Here is a 13,039-nt window from a genome sequence, read left to right as displayed (position 1 = left end):
ACGTTGAAAAAAAAATCAGAACATTGGAGAAACGAAAAATTGCAAATCTAAAATTTGAAGAAATGAAAAATTTTAAATTGAAAACTCGAGAAATTTTAAATGGAAACATTGCAAAATCTAAAAATTGGAACATCCAAAATTAGAAACTTGAAAAATTTAAAAATGAAAACTGGCACAGGTTTCGAAAGAGTGGGAAATCGAAAAATTGCGAACTGAAGTACTGACGAAACGAAAAATTGAAACACTGATAAACTGAAAATGAGAAAGTAGAAAAAACGAATCAAATTGAAAAATTGGAAAACCCAAAAATTGAAAAATCGAAAGATCGATAAATTAAATTTCGAGAAATTCAAATATTAAAACACGAAAAATTAATAAGTCGAATAAATAAAAAAAAATTAAAATCCAATAATAGAAAAATGGAAAAATTCTAAAATCCTAAAATTTAATAAATGGAAAATTTTTAAAATTATTGTTATTATTACATTTTTAAAAAGAAGACAAGAAAAATTGCAAATCAAAAATTAAAGCAATGATAAAATGTAAAAATAATGGAAGTAAAACACGAAAAATGGAAAAAATGAAAAATGAGACTGCAAATCGAAAAAATTGCAAAATTTAAAAAATGAAACATCCTAAAGTTGGAAAATAGAAAAACTGAAAAACTTGAAGATACAAAAAAAATTAAAACCGAAACGAAAAATTGCGAATCGAAAATTTGAAGAAATTTAAATCGAAATCAGGAGAAATTTTAAATCGAAAAATTGTAAAATCTAAAAATTGAAAAATTCAGAAATTCAAAAACTGAAAATCGAAAAACCAATTTGCTGGAACGAGGAAAGTTCCGTGGAAATAACCTTCAACCTATTTTTTAATTGTTCTTAAAACCCGCCGATTTGGTCGATGAACCGGTGCTTAGCATCGCGTAATGATTTTTTCGCGGTGCATCCGGAAGCACGGAGTGTTTAATAATGATAATTGTGAGGAGAGAACCGGCGACCGTGACGTGTAGTCTTTTAATTTGTGAAATCTATCATTAGAGAGGAGGAAACTGGATGGGTTTTAGCGACTTTTGCAGGGGAGAGGATGCTTAGAAGTTGACAGGCAGTGCGTGAAATCCACAGTGTGTAATTACTGCATACAACGATTTGTCGAGACGTATTGTTTTGCTAAAAGCCGAGCCATCGAGAGGGGGCGGGAGTGCCACGGGCTTTGTGCGAAATTTCGTGCTCGACGTGCAGGTCGCGCTGAATTTCCTAAACATCCAAAATTTCGAAAATTTGATTAATAGAGTGCGCGACGCAGACGCTGGTTACTATTTTCGTCGAAGCTTCGTGAAAATTTAATCAACTTTTTCGTAGTTAATAAACAGCTAATTGAACGACGTCGATTATGGACACACTGATGATCGTTTCCAGCGAACACGTCTCCAATTATTTACAGAATAACTCGAAATAGCACTTTGTGACTCGTAGCTATTTGTTTTAGATGTGATTAAATGTTCCGTTTTTAAATTAGTAATTCAAGCGTCCGTTTGTTTGATTTTATAGATATTTCTATGTTTGTTTTTCGCTTCTGCGCTCGCATCGGCGAGGATTATTTTTAAATCCGGGTGCAAACTGAAATCGCTAATAACCCTAATAACACGTAACGGAATCTCGAGAGAATCCGTCGAATTGCGCCAAAATAAAAGATCGTTTTTAATTAAAACTAATTAGAAATATGAAAAGTTTGCTGGCTTTGCACTTGCCATACAATGTTTCTTCGAAGTCGTCGATGGCTTAATTAAAACCGAAGCACCTTGTTAAAGGAAAATTGCCACCTATTATTTTCATTCGCAATCACAACAAACCCTTTGTCGAGATTCGCACTACGGGGTTTAATAATCAAACAAATAGAGAAAAACTGGCATCGATTTTGTTTCATAATTTCCTTGTAGTTTGTTCTCATTACTGCGATATCACATTTATGTCCGAATCAATAATTTATGACACTCGCTATGAAATATCGGGCTTCAAATGTCGTCCCATATTAAATAAATTACAGCCAACCATATAAAAATCGATCGCTAATATGTTTAATGGAACCGTTTGTGTATTAATGAAATGTATTTCATAAATAAATTCTATACCCAGTAATTAATAATTTCGTAGATTATTATTTGGGAAGTAAATATTTCATTGGTAATCATCATATTCCAGCCATAAATATTTCAAATGCGTACGAATTAACAGCCGCCACTTCATTCACTCCACGCCACCCACCAATTGCCCGCTTTACTTACCGACGATGACGAAGGGAAATATTTTACGAAAGAAAAGTTATACGACGGTTCCAGAGGGTCAGATTTGCGTCAATTTTGAATTTTGTTTTTAATTTTCGTATTGTGATTACAATCAACGTTGCTCATCAATTTAAAAAGAACATTTTGATTTTAAAAATTATATATAGGGTGAATCAGCTTAAAGGGAACACATTGATTTTTTTTTATTTATTTATTAGCTAAAAGTAATGATATTGAATTTACAAATGGAGAATAATAGCCCACGTAAATTCGCTGCTTTACAAGTAACAACAGAAGAAAGTATGTTGCAGAAATACCAATAAATTTTCCTTAACTTTTCAGATTTTGCAGTTTTTTTCTTATTTCCAAAAAATTGTCAAAAATTTGTTTCATTTTTATTAGTAATATACATATATTGAACTCTGCAAAGTGTTTTTTCTGAATTTTGTGACGATTTTTTGTTATTATTGAACTTTCTATTAATATTATTACATGTCAATAAAGTGATGCATACAAAGAACTGTTTCGTTTTTGCTTATTTTTCAGTTTTTCAAATTTTCAACTTTCGATTTTTTAATGTTTGAAGTTCTCGATTTCCGATCCAATTTTTCAGTTTTTTACTGTTTCGATTTCCCAACTTTCCGATTTTCAAGGTTTTTGATTTTTCGATTTTTACACTTTTCGATTTCTCGATTTTTCGATCATTTAAAATTTTTTCTGTTTTTTAGATTTACAATTTATGGTGTTTCTAAGTTTGAATTCTCGATGTTTTCATTAGCCGATTTTCGATTCTTCAGTTTTTAAATTTTCCATTTTTCGACTTTTCGATTTCTCGAATTTTCAATTTCAGATTTCTCAACTTTTCAATGTTTCAATTTTATTTTTCGATTTATATCGGTTTATCAATTTTTTGACACTTCAGTTTTGGAATTTTTGAATATTTTTATTCTTCAAATTTTCGATTTCTGGATTTTACATTTTTGTGATATTTCGATATTTTAATTTTTATTATTTATTTATTTTATTTACATGTATTTAAATTTTAGATTTTAAAATTTTTCGATTTCTCGATTTTCCAGTTCTTCCATTTATCTATTTTTGAATTTTTCTAATTTTCAACCTTCGATTTTTTTATGTTTAAATTTCTCGATTTTCCGACTTTTTAACTTCGATTTTTCAATTTTTTTGAGTCTCCAATTTTTCGATTCCTCAATTTTCCGATTTTTAAATTTTCCCTTTTTCAAATTTTCAATTTTTGGCGTTTCTAAGCTTCCGATTTGTCGATTTTTCGATTTCTCAATTTTTCAACTTTCCATTTTTCGATATTTTTGTTTTGGAATTTTTCAGTCTATTTTTTCTTAAATTTTTCGATTGTAAAATTTGTCTATATCCTAAATATTCAATTTTTGGCGTCTCTATCGATTTGTTGATTTTTCGAATTCTTGATTTCTCTATTATTCGATTTTTCCATTTTTTAATTTTCAATTTTTCAATATTTCAGTTTTGGGATTTTTCGATTGTTCACTTTCTCGATTTCCCTAATTTTCCATTTCTCAACCTTTCTATTTTTAGCTTTCCCGATATTTCAGTCTAATTCCCCCATTTTTTGATTTTTAAATTTTTTAATTTTTCAAATTTTCAATTTTCGGTTTTTCTAAATTTTCAATGTCGATTTTTCGAATTCACGATTTCCGCATTAATCGATGTTTCCATTTTTTTCAATTTTTTGAATCTTCAATTTTTCGATTCCCCAATTTTTCGATCATTTAAAATTATTTCTGTTTTTCAGATTTACAATTTTTGCTGTTTCTAAGTTTGAGTTCTCCATGTTTTGATTAGCTGATTTTCGATTCTTGAGTTTTTAAATTTTCCATTGTTCGACTTTTCGATTTCTCGAATTTTCAATTTCAGGTTTCAAAACTTTTCAATGTTTCAGTTTCAGTTTTATTTTTCGATTTATATCGGTTTATCAATTTTTTGACACTTCAGTTTTGGGATTTTTCAATATTTTTATTTTTCAAACTTTCGATTTCTAAATTTTTTGATTTGTCGATTTTTCAGTTCTTCAATTTATCTATTTTTCATATTTTCGATTTTTTTATGTTTAAATTTCTCGATTTTTCGATCCAATTTTCAGTTTTTTACTGCTCCAATTGTCATTTTTCAATGTTCTGATTTTCGATTTTCCGATTTTTAAATTTTTCTCTTTTTCAATTTTTGGCGTTTCTAAGCTTCCGATTTGTCGATTTTTCGATTTCTCAAATTTTCAGCTTTCGATTCCTCAATTTTTCGATATTTTAGTTTTGGGATTTTTCAGTTTTTTAATTCTTCAATTTTTACATTTTCAGTTTTTCAATTACTCGATTTTTATAATTTTCCATTTCTCAACATTTCTATTTTTACATTTCCCGATATTTCAGTTTAATTCCCCCATTTTTCGATTTTTAAACTCATTAATTTTTCAAATTTTCAATTTTTGGCTTTTCTAAATTTTCAGTGTCGGTTTTTCGAATTCAAGATTTCTGGATTAATCGATTTTTTCATTTTCCCTTTTCTCGATTTAACACAAACAGGTAGGTGTTTCCGTTTTTCGATTTTTCCATTTTTTTTCAATTTTTTAATTTTTTGAATCATCAGTTTTTCGATTTTCCAATTTTTTGATCATTAGCCGATTTTGGATTCTTCAGTTTTTAAATTTTTCGACTTTTCGATTTCTCGAATTTTCAATTTCAGATTTCTCACCTCTTAAATGTTTCAGTTTTATTTTCGATTTATATCGGTTTATCAATTTTTTGACCTTAAATTTTGGAATTTTTCAAATTTATTCTTCAATTATTCGATTTCTGGATTTTACATTTTTTTATTCTTCTATATTTCCATATTTTAATTTTTATTATTTATTTATTTTATTTATATTTAAATTTTAGATTTTTGCAACTTTCGATTTCTCAATTTTTCAGTTTTTTGAATCTTCAATTTTTCGATTCCACAATTTTTCGATCATTTAAATTTTTTTTGTTTTTCAGATTTACAATTTTTGCTGTTTCTAAGTTTGAATTCTCGATGTTTGATTAGCGGATTTTCGATTCTTCAGTTTTTAAATTCTTCGATTTTTCGATTTCGCAAATTTTCAATTTCAGATTTCTCACCTTTTCAATGTTTCAGTTTTGGAATTTTTCAATACTTTTATTCTTCAATTTTTCGATTTCTAGATTTTATATTTTTTTGATTCTTCAATATTTCGATATTTTAATATTTTAATTATTTATTTATTTTATTTATATTTAAATTTTAGATTTTTGCAACTTTCGATTTTTCGTTTTTCAATTTTTTACTTTTAAATTTATGGATTATTTGAAGTTTTAATTTCACCATCTTTTGTTTTTTGACTTCTCTTTATTAGATTTTTTAGTTTTTCAATTACCCGATTTTTCAATCTTCAATTTCCCGTTTGGGCTATTTCGATTTTTCGATCTTTTCATGTTTAGATTTAACGATGTTTCAGTTTTTCAATTAGGTATGCGATTTTTCAATCTTCGATTATTCTGATTTTTTAGGTTTTTGGATTTTCCAAGTTTTAGATGTTTCGAGTTGTCAGTTTTTCGATTTTTCAATTTTCTATTTCTTAAAGTTTGGATTTTTCGTTCCACAATTTTTTGATGTCTCGATTTTTTAAGTTTTTAATATTCCAGTTCTTCGATTTTTGGAATTTCCGTTTTCTAGATTTTTCAATTTTTTCACATGGTAATTTCTCTTAGAAAAATAACAATTTTTACAATTAAGCTCTGCTCCTCGACTTACGACGAATAAAAAAATCATCAGAATTGCGATAGGGTGGGTGGGCGGGGCTTATATTTTGCTTTTTTTTTTAATATACGTAGCCATATTTTCACAACAAGATATTTAATACCTGGTTAAAATGGTATATTTTTGTAAGGAAATATGTCATTATAGAAAGTTTCCATTTTAAACATATTTTAAGTTTGATGTTGTGAAAAGATTTCTTATATTATAGATTTTTCGATTTCATAAATTTTTCGGTTCTTCGATTTTTCAATTTTTGAATTTTTCGACTTTTTCACTTTGTAAAAATGGAACATATTTTTTCGTAAATCTAAATTCTCCACTAACGAGAAAAATTATATCAGACTATAGGATGTTTTGGCGACCCGTTTTAAAAATAAGTATATTTTTTTGAAACGTTTTGCGACAGTTCCAGAGGGTCAGATTTGCTCGAATTTTGTTTTTTATTTTAGTATGGGATTACAATCAACGTTTAAGTAAATAAATATTAAAACCCAACTTGCCTTTAACCCCAGTATCGATATATCTTTCTTGGTACCATCACAAACAATAATATTTTCCTTAAAATGTTATTTCCATTTATAAACCTAACCATCGTAACGTCCCTGGAGGGATTTTCTGCAATATATTTCCGTTCCATTCTGCTATATATCTTTTTTTTTTCAGGACAGCGACGGCGAAAAGAGTGACCAAGATCTTGTCGTAGACGTTGCCAACGAAGTAAGTCTCCATAAATAAAAGTTTATGTGTTAAAGTGAGCCTTTCAGGAAGCTTCCTCGCCTCATGCGAACGGAGAACATGCAACACTTAGTAATTCCAGCGAAATTAGGGAAAATGGTAGCACAAACGGTGATAAAATAAAAGTCGAAAGACCCCCGAGCAGGAGCGGCTCGTCGTCGTCGAGAAGCACACCCTCTCTGAAAAGTAAAGATGTAAGATTATTCACACTGACATCGTCTTTTAAACGACCCGCTGCTAACACGCGTGTGTCACAACAGGTTTGAATTTTTGTCTGTTTACTTTGCTGGTAGGGTTGCTACACACTATATAAAATATCGAACCTTTTGTAATTCACTGCGAGTCTGTAATAATTGAAAATGGGTGAGATTGTTCCGAAAATAACAGTTACTAATTGTAGGAAAAACCCCTGACCCCCGGTTCAAAGCCTCGCTCCACAACCCCGAACTTAGGCTCCACCCCCGGAGCGAGTGGCCCCAAAGTGGGGCTCGGTCAGTATCCCCCCTACTCTCTGGCGGCAGCCCGCGGCAGTGAGCACCTCAGCCCCTACAACAACGTCGCCCCCTCCCCCTATGGCCGCCCCCCGCTCATGGGCTACGACAGCCACCCCCACGCCAGGACCCCTGGAATCGCCACCAACGGATTGAGTTCCATCCCGGGCGGCAAACCGTACGTGCGTCTCCTCCATGTTCCATCACCCCCAATGTCTAGTTCTAGGGCTTATTCTTTCCACATGAACGGCGAAGGGCAGCTGCAGCCCGTGCCCTTTCCCACTGACGCCCTTATCGGGCCGGGGATACCTCGCCACGCGCGCCAGATCAACACCCTCAACCACGGAGAAGTCGTCTGCGCCGTGACCATCTCCAACCCCACCAAGTACGTCTACACCGGAGGCAAGGGCTGCGTCAAGGTCTGGGACATCAGCCAGCCGGGGTCTAAGACGCCGGTGTCACAACTGGATTGCTTGGTATGTCGATACTTACGACGCCTCGGGCACCAATTTTTGTACTTACTTTGATTTTTGCTGCAGCAACGCGACAACTACATCCGGTCTGTGAAGCTGCTGCCCGACGGACGCACCCTCATCGTCGGCGGCGAGGCCTCCAACCTGTCCATCTGGGACCTGGCCAGCCCCACGCCGCGCATCAAGGCCGAGCTCACCTCCAGCGCGCCCGCGTGCTACGCGCTGGCCATCAGCCCCGACTCCAAGGTGTGCTTCAGCTGCTGCTCGGACGGCAACATCGCCGTGTGGGACCTGCACAACCAGACGTTGGTGAGGCAGTTCCAGGGCCACACGGACGGCGCCTCGTGCATAGACATTTCGTCCGACGGCACCAAGCTGTGGACCGGGGGGTTAGACAATACAGTGCGGAGCTGGGACTTGCGCGAGGGCAAGCAGTTGCAGCAGCACGACTTCAGTTCGCAGATTTTCTCGCTGGGGTACTGTCCGACGGGCGAGTGGTTGGCCGTGGGCATGGAGAACTCGCACGTGGAAGTGTTGCACGCGCACAAGCCGGACAAGTATCAGTTGCATCTCCACGAGAGTTGTGTGCTTAGTTTGAGGTTTGCGACGTGCGGCAAGTGGTTCGTGTCGACGGGGAAGGACAATCTGTTGAACGCGTGGAGGACGCCGTACGGGGCCAGTATATTCCAGGTAAAGAACACGAAAAGACTGACTGACTAGGTTGGGTTCAGACTGTATTCAGTACAAGGGGCTTCCGGGATTCTTTGAAATTTCAAAACAAATTAGTGTGGTCAAGCTTGATTCTTTCAAAAACCAATTACAAGGAGCCTCCGAGATTCTTCGCCTGAGAGTCCCAGAGATTTTTGTAAATAATTTCATAAATATCGTAAAAATGAATAACAAAATTCGACAAAAATAAGATTTCTAGCTAAAATTTGATAGTTTCTTTGGTATTTTCGGGCCCGTCAGGTACCGGAAACGCTAGAAAACACAAAAAGAAGCTTGACAAGGAACATGTCTGAGGTTTTTTAACGAATTTCTTCAATCTGCAAACCCCAGAATATGGAAAATCACCCAATCGTCTCCTTTTCGCGAAATAAGTCGAAAACATGTTGAAATATACTTTAGAACTCATAAAATTCGACAAAAATAAGATTTATAGCTATAATTTGATGGGTTCCTGGTATTTTCGAGTCCATAGGGTGCCGGATTCCGCGAAATTTCTTCCAATTCTTTCAAAAATAAACCACCAGGAGTCCCCCAGATTCTTTCAAATTCGTTGTAAATTAAATAAGATTTAAGAATTAACAACACAAGAACTCCCAAGATTTTTTCAGTTCTTTCAAAAATAAACCACGATTTCCTGAGATTTTTTCAAATTCATTGTAAAAATAATAAAACACTAGATTTTTTCAAGTCGTTTCAAAAATACTCGTAATACACATATTTAAAATGGTAAATTTATAAAGGAAAATGTCGATTTTGCAATTACGCTCCACCCCATCGGCGAGGCTTACATGTATTTTGGTTTTTTTCTTAATGTACATAGCCATCTTTTCACAACAAAAAACTTAGAACATGGTACTTTTTGCAAGGAAATATGGATTTTGCAATTATGGGGCGGAGCCTAAATATAAGCCCCACCCACCCGCCCTGTCTCAATTCTGATGATCTTTTTTATTCGTCGTGAACCAAGAGGGCGCAGCTTAACTGCAAAATATTTCTTTACAAGAAATTAAAACATGTTTTTGAGTATCGTGTTCTTCAAAGAATACTATGTATATTAAGAAACAAAAGACAAAATATTAACCCCGCCCACCCACCCCATCTCAATTGTAACGATTCTTATAATTCTTAGAAACTTTAAACACGTTTAAAATGGTAAATTTTTCTAAGTAAATATGGATTTTGCAGTTAGGCTCCGCCCCTAGGTCTGTCAACCAATAAAAATTTCATTACTATTTAGATCAGGGCGAATATGGGTGGCGCTTAATCTTTGGGTTTATTTTTTTCTTAATATATGTACATAGTTTACTTTGTATAACACGATTAGTTAAGAACATATTTCACATGGTAATTTCTCCTAGAAAAAAAAAGGATTTTACATTTAAGCTCCGCCCCTCGGCTTACGACGATTAAAAAAAATCATCAGAATTGAGACAGGGTGGGTGGGTGGGGCTTATATTTTGCTTTTTTTTTCTTAATATACATTGCCATCTTTTCACAACAAGAAACTAGAACACGATACATTTTTGTAAGGAAATGCGGATTTTGCAATTATAGGGCAAAGCATAATTACAAAATCCATATTTCCTTATACAAATTTTCCATTTTAAACATGTTTAAGTTTCATGTTGTAAAAAGAAGTCTACACATATTAAAACAAACAGACAAAATGTCAGCCCGCCCACCCGCCCTGTCTCAATTGTGATGATCATTTTTATTCGTCGTGAACCAAGAGGGCGGAGCTTAACGGCAAAATACTTATTTCTTTACAAGAAATTAAAACATGTTTTTGAGTATCGTGTTGTTCAAAGAATATTATGTATATTAAGAAAAAAAAAAGGCAAAATATTTACCCCGCCAGCCCACCCCATCTCAATTGTAAATTTTGTAAGGAAATCTGGATTTTGCAATTAGGCTCCGCCCCTTCGTCTGCCAACGAATGAAAACTCCATTACTGTTTAGGTCAGGCCAGGTATGGGTGGGGCTTAAACTTTGGCTTTATTGTTTTCTTAATATATGTACATAGTTTTCTTTGTCTAACACGATTAGTCAAGAACATATTTCACATGATAATTTCTCGTTGAAAAATAAGGATTTTACAATTAAGCTCCGCCCCTCGGCTTACGACGATTAAAAAAAAAGTCATCAGAATTGAGACAGGGCGGGTGGGTGGGGCTTATGTTTTGCTTTTTTTTTTTTTCTTAATATACATAGCCATCTTTTCACAACAAGAAACTTAGAACATGGTACATTTTTGTAAGGAAATACGGATTTTGCAATTATAGGTTAGAACCAAATTGCAAAATCGATATTTCCTTATACAAATTTTCCATTTTGAACATGTTTTAAGTTTCATGTTGTGAAAAGAAGTCTACACATATTAAAACAAAAAGGCAAAATGTAAGCCTGCCCGCCCACCCGCCCTATCTCAATTGTGATGATTTTTTTTATTCGCCATGAACCTCAAGGGGGCGGAGCTTAACTGCAAAATACTTATTTCTTTACAAGAAATTAAAAACATGTTTTTAAGTATCGTGTTGTTCAAAGAATACCATGTATATTAGGAAAAAACGGGAAAATATTAACCCCACCCACCCACCCCATCCCAATTGTAATTAATTTTTTAATGCTTAGAAACTCAAAACACGTTTAAAATGGTAAATGTTTGTAAAGAAATATGGATTTTGCAATTAGGCTCCGCCCCTAGGTCTGGCAACGAATGCAAACTCCATTACTATTTCGATCAGGGCAGGTATGGGTGGGGCTTAAACTTTGGGTTTATTTTTTTCTTAATATATGTATGTACATAGTTTTCTTTATATAACACGATTAGTTACGAACATATTTCACATGGTAATTTCTCGTAGAAAAATAAGAATTTTTACAATTAAGCTCCGCCCCTCGGCTTACGACAATTAAAAAAAAAGTCATCAGAATTGAGACAGGGCGGGTGGGTGGGGCTTATATTTTGCCTTTTTTTTTCTTGACATACATAGCCATCTTTTTACAACAAGAAACTTAGAACATGGTACATTTTTGTAAGGAAATACGGATTTTGCAATTATAGGGCAGAACCAAATTGCAAAATCGATATTTCCTTATACAAATTTTCCATTTTAAACATGTTTAAGTTTCATGTTGTGAAAAGAAGTCTACACATATTAAAACGAAAAGGCAAAATGTAAGCCTTCCCGCCCACCCACCCAGTCTCAATTGTGATGATTTTTTTTTATTCGCTGTGAACCAAGGGGGCGGAGCTTAACTGCAAAATACTCGTTTCTTTACAAGAAATTAAAACATTTTTGAGTATCGTGTTCAAAGCATACTATGTATATTAAGAAAAAAAAGGCAAAATACAAACCCCGCCCACCCACCCCATCTCAATTGTAATGATTTTTTAATTCTTAGTAACCTAAAACACATTTAAAATGGTAAATTTTTGTAAGGAAAGTTCCGCCCCTAGGTCTGTCAACCAATGAAAAGTTCATTATTATTTAGATCAGGTCAGGTATGGGTGGGGCTTAAACTTTAGCTTACATTTTTTCTTAATATATGTACATAGTATTCTTTGAATAACACGACACTCAAGAACATGTCTCACTTGGCAATTTCTTATAGAGAAATAATAAGGATTTTGGAATTAAATTCTGCTCCTTTGGCTCTCGACGATTAAAAAAAAAATCATCACAATTGAGACAGGGTGGGTGGGCGGGGCTACATTTTGCTTTTTTTCTTAATATACGTAGTCGTCTTTTCAGAACAAGAAAGTTAAAACATGTTTGAAATGGTAAATTTTTGTAGACAAATATGGATTTTGCAATTAAGCTCCGCCCCTCGATTTGACAACGAATGAAAAATTCATTCGTTGTCAATGGGGCCTAATCTTTGGCTTTCTTTTTCCTTAACATACATAGTAACATAGTATTCTTTGAACAACACGATACTCAAAAACATGTTTTTAATTTGTCGTAGAGAAATAAGGATTTTGCAGTTAAGCTCCGCCTTCTTGGCTCACGACGAATAAAAAAATCATCACAGTTGAGACAGGGTGGGTGGGCGGGGCTACATTTTGCCTTTTGTTTTCTTAATATGTATAGACTTATTTCGACAACAAGAAACTAACAACCTTTCTAAAATGGTAAATTTTTGTAATCAACTCAAATTATCCACTTTTCTTTCTCTAAAAACAACGTCAGCGGGAACAGTAACTACAACGGGAACTTCAACGTCAACATCAAGTTTATAAATCCCATTTTAAGCCAAAATAAACCACTTGGAACCTCCGAGATTCTTTCAAATTCGTTTTTATACAAAATATTAGGATCCTCCGGAGTTTTTTAAAATTCTTTCGAAAATAAAACAATAATGGTCCCCGAAAATATGTCCAGTTCTTTCAAAAATAAAGCACCAAAAGTCCTCAAAATTATTTGAATTTGTTCATGGCTGTTTCAAATTCGTTCGATCTATGAAAATTTGATATTTTAGTTGGCAGTATTGTGATTTGTCATAATAAATTTATTTTA

At 33.7% G+C, this 13,039-nt stretch overlaps 1 protein-coding gene across 2 annotated transcripts in view; it reads left to right on the top strand.

Moving 5' to 3' along the window:
- The window catches only part of LOC135142770 (protein groucho), a 176,801-nt gene that overhangs the window by 162,917 nt on the left and 845 nt on the right, over positions 1 to 13,039 (top strand). For both annotated transcript variants that reach the window (XM_064074516.1, XM_064074515.1), the window contains 5 exons: positions 6,755 to 6,808; positions 6,856 to 7,020; positions 7,227 to 7,495; positions 7,544 to 7,793; positions 7,857 to 8,480. In XM_064074516.1, the coding sequence (XP_063930586.1) occupies positions 6,755 to 6,808; positions 6,856 to 7,020; positions 7,227 to 7,495; positions 7,544 to 7,793; positions 7,857 to 8,480 (1,362 nt within the window). The remainder of the gene's footprint in view (positions 1 to 6,754; positions 6,809 to 6,855; positions 7,021 to 7,226; positions 7,496 to 7,543; positions 7,794 to 7,856; positions 8,481 to 13,039) is intronic.

The sequence above is a fragment of the Zophobas morio genome, unplaced genomic scaffold (genome assembly GCF_036711695.1).
Source record: "Zophobas morio isolate AGI-343-1 ecotype UQ-CSIRO unplaced genomic scaffold, CSIRO_AGI_Zmor_V1 ptg000054l, whole genome shotgun sequence".
Classification (NCBI taxonomy): Eukaryota; Metazoa; Arthropoda; class Insecta; order Coleoptera; family Tenebrionidae; genus Zophobas; species Zophobas morio.
This window is presented reverse-complemented; position numbering and strand designations above follow the sequence as displayed.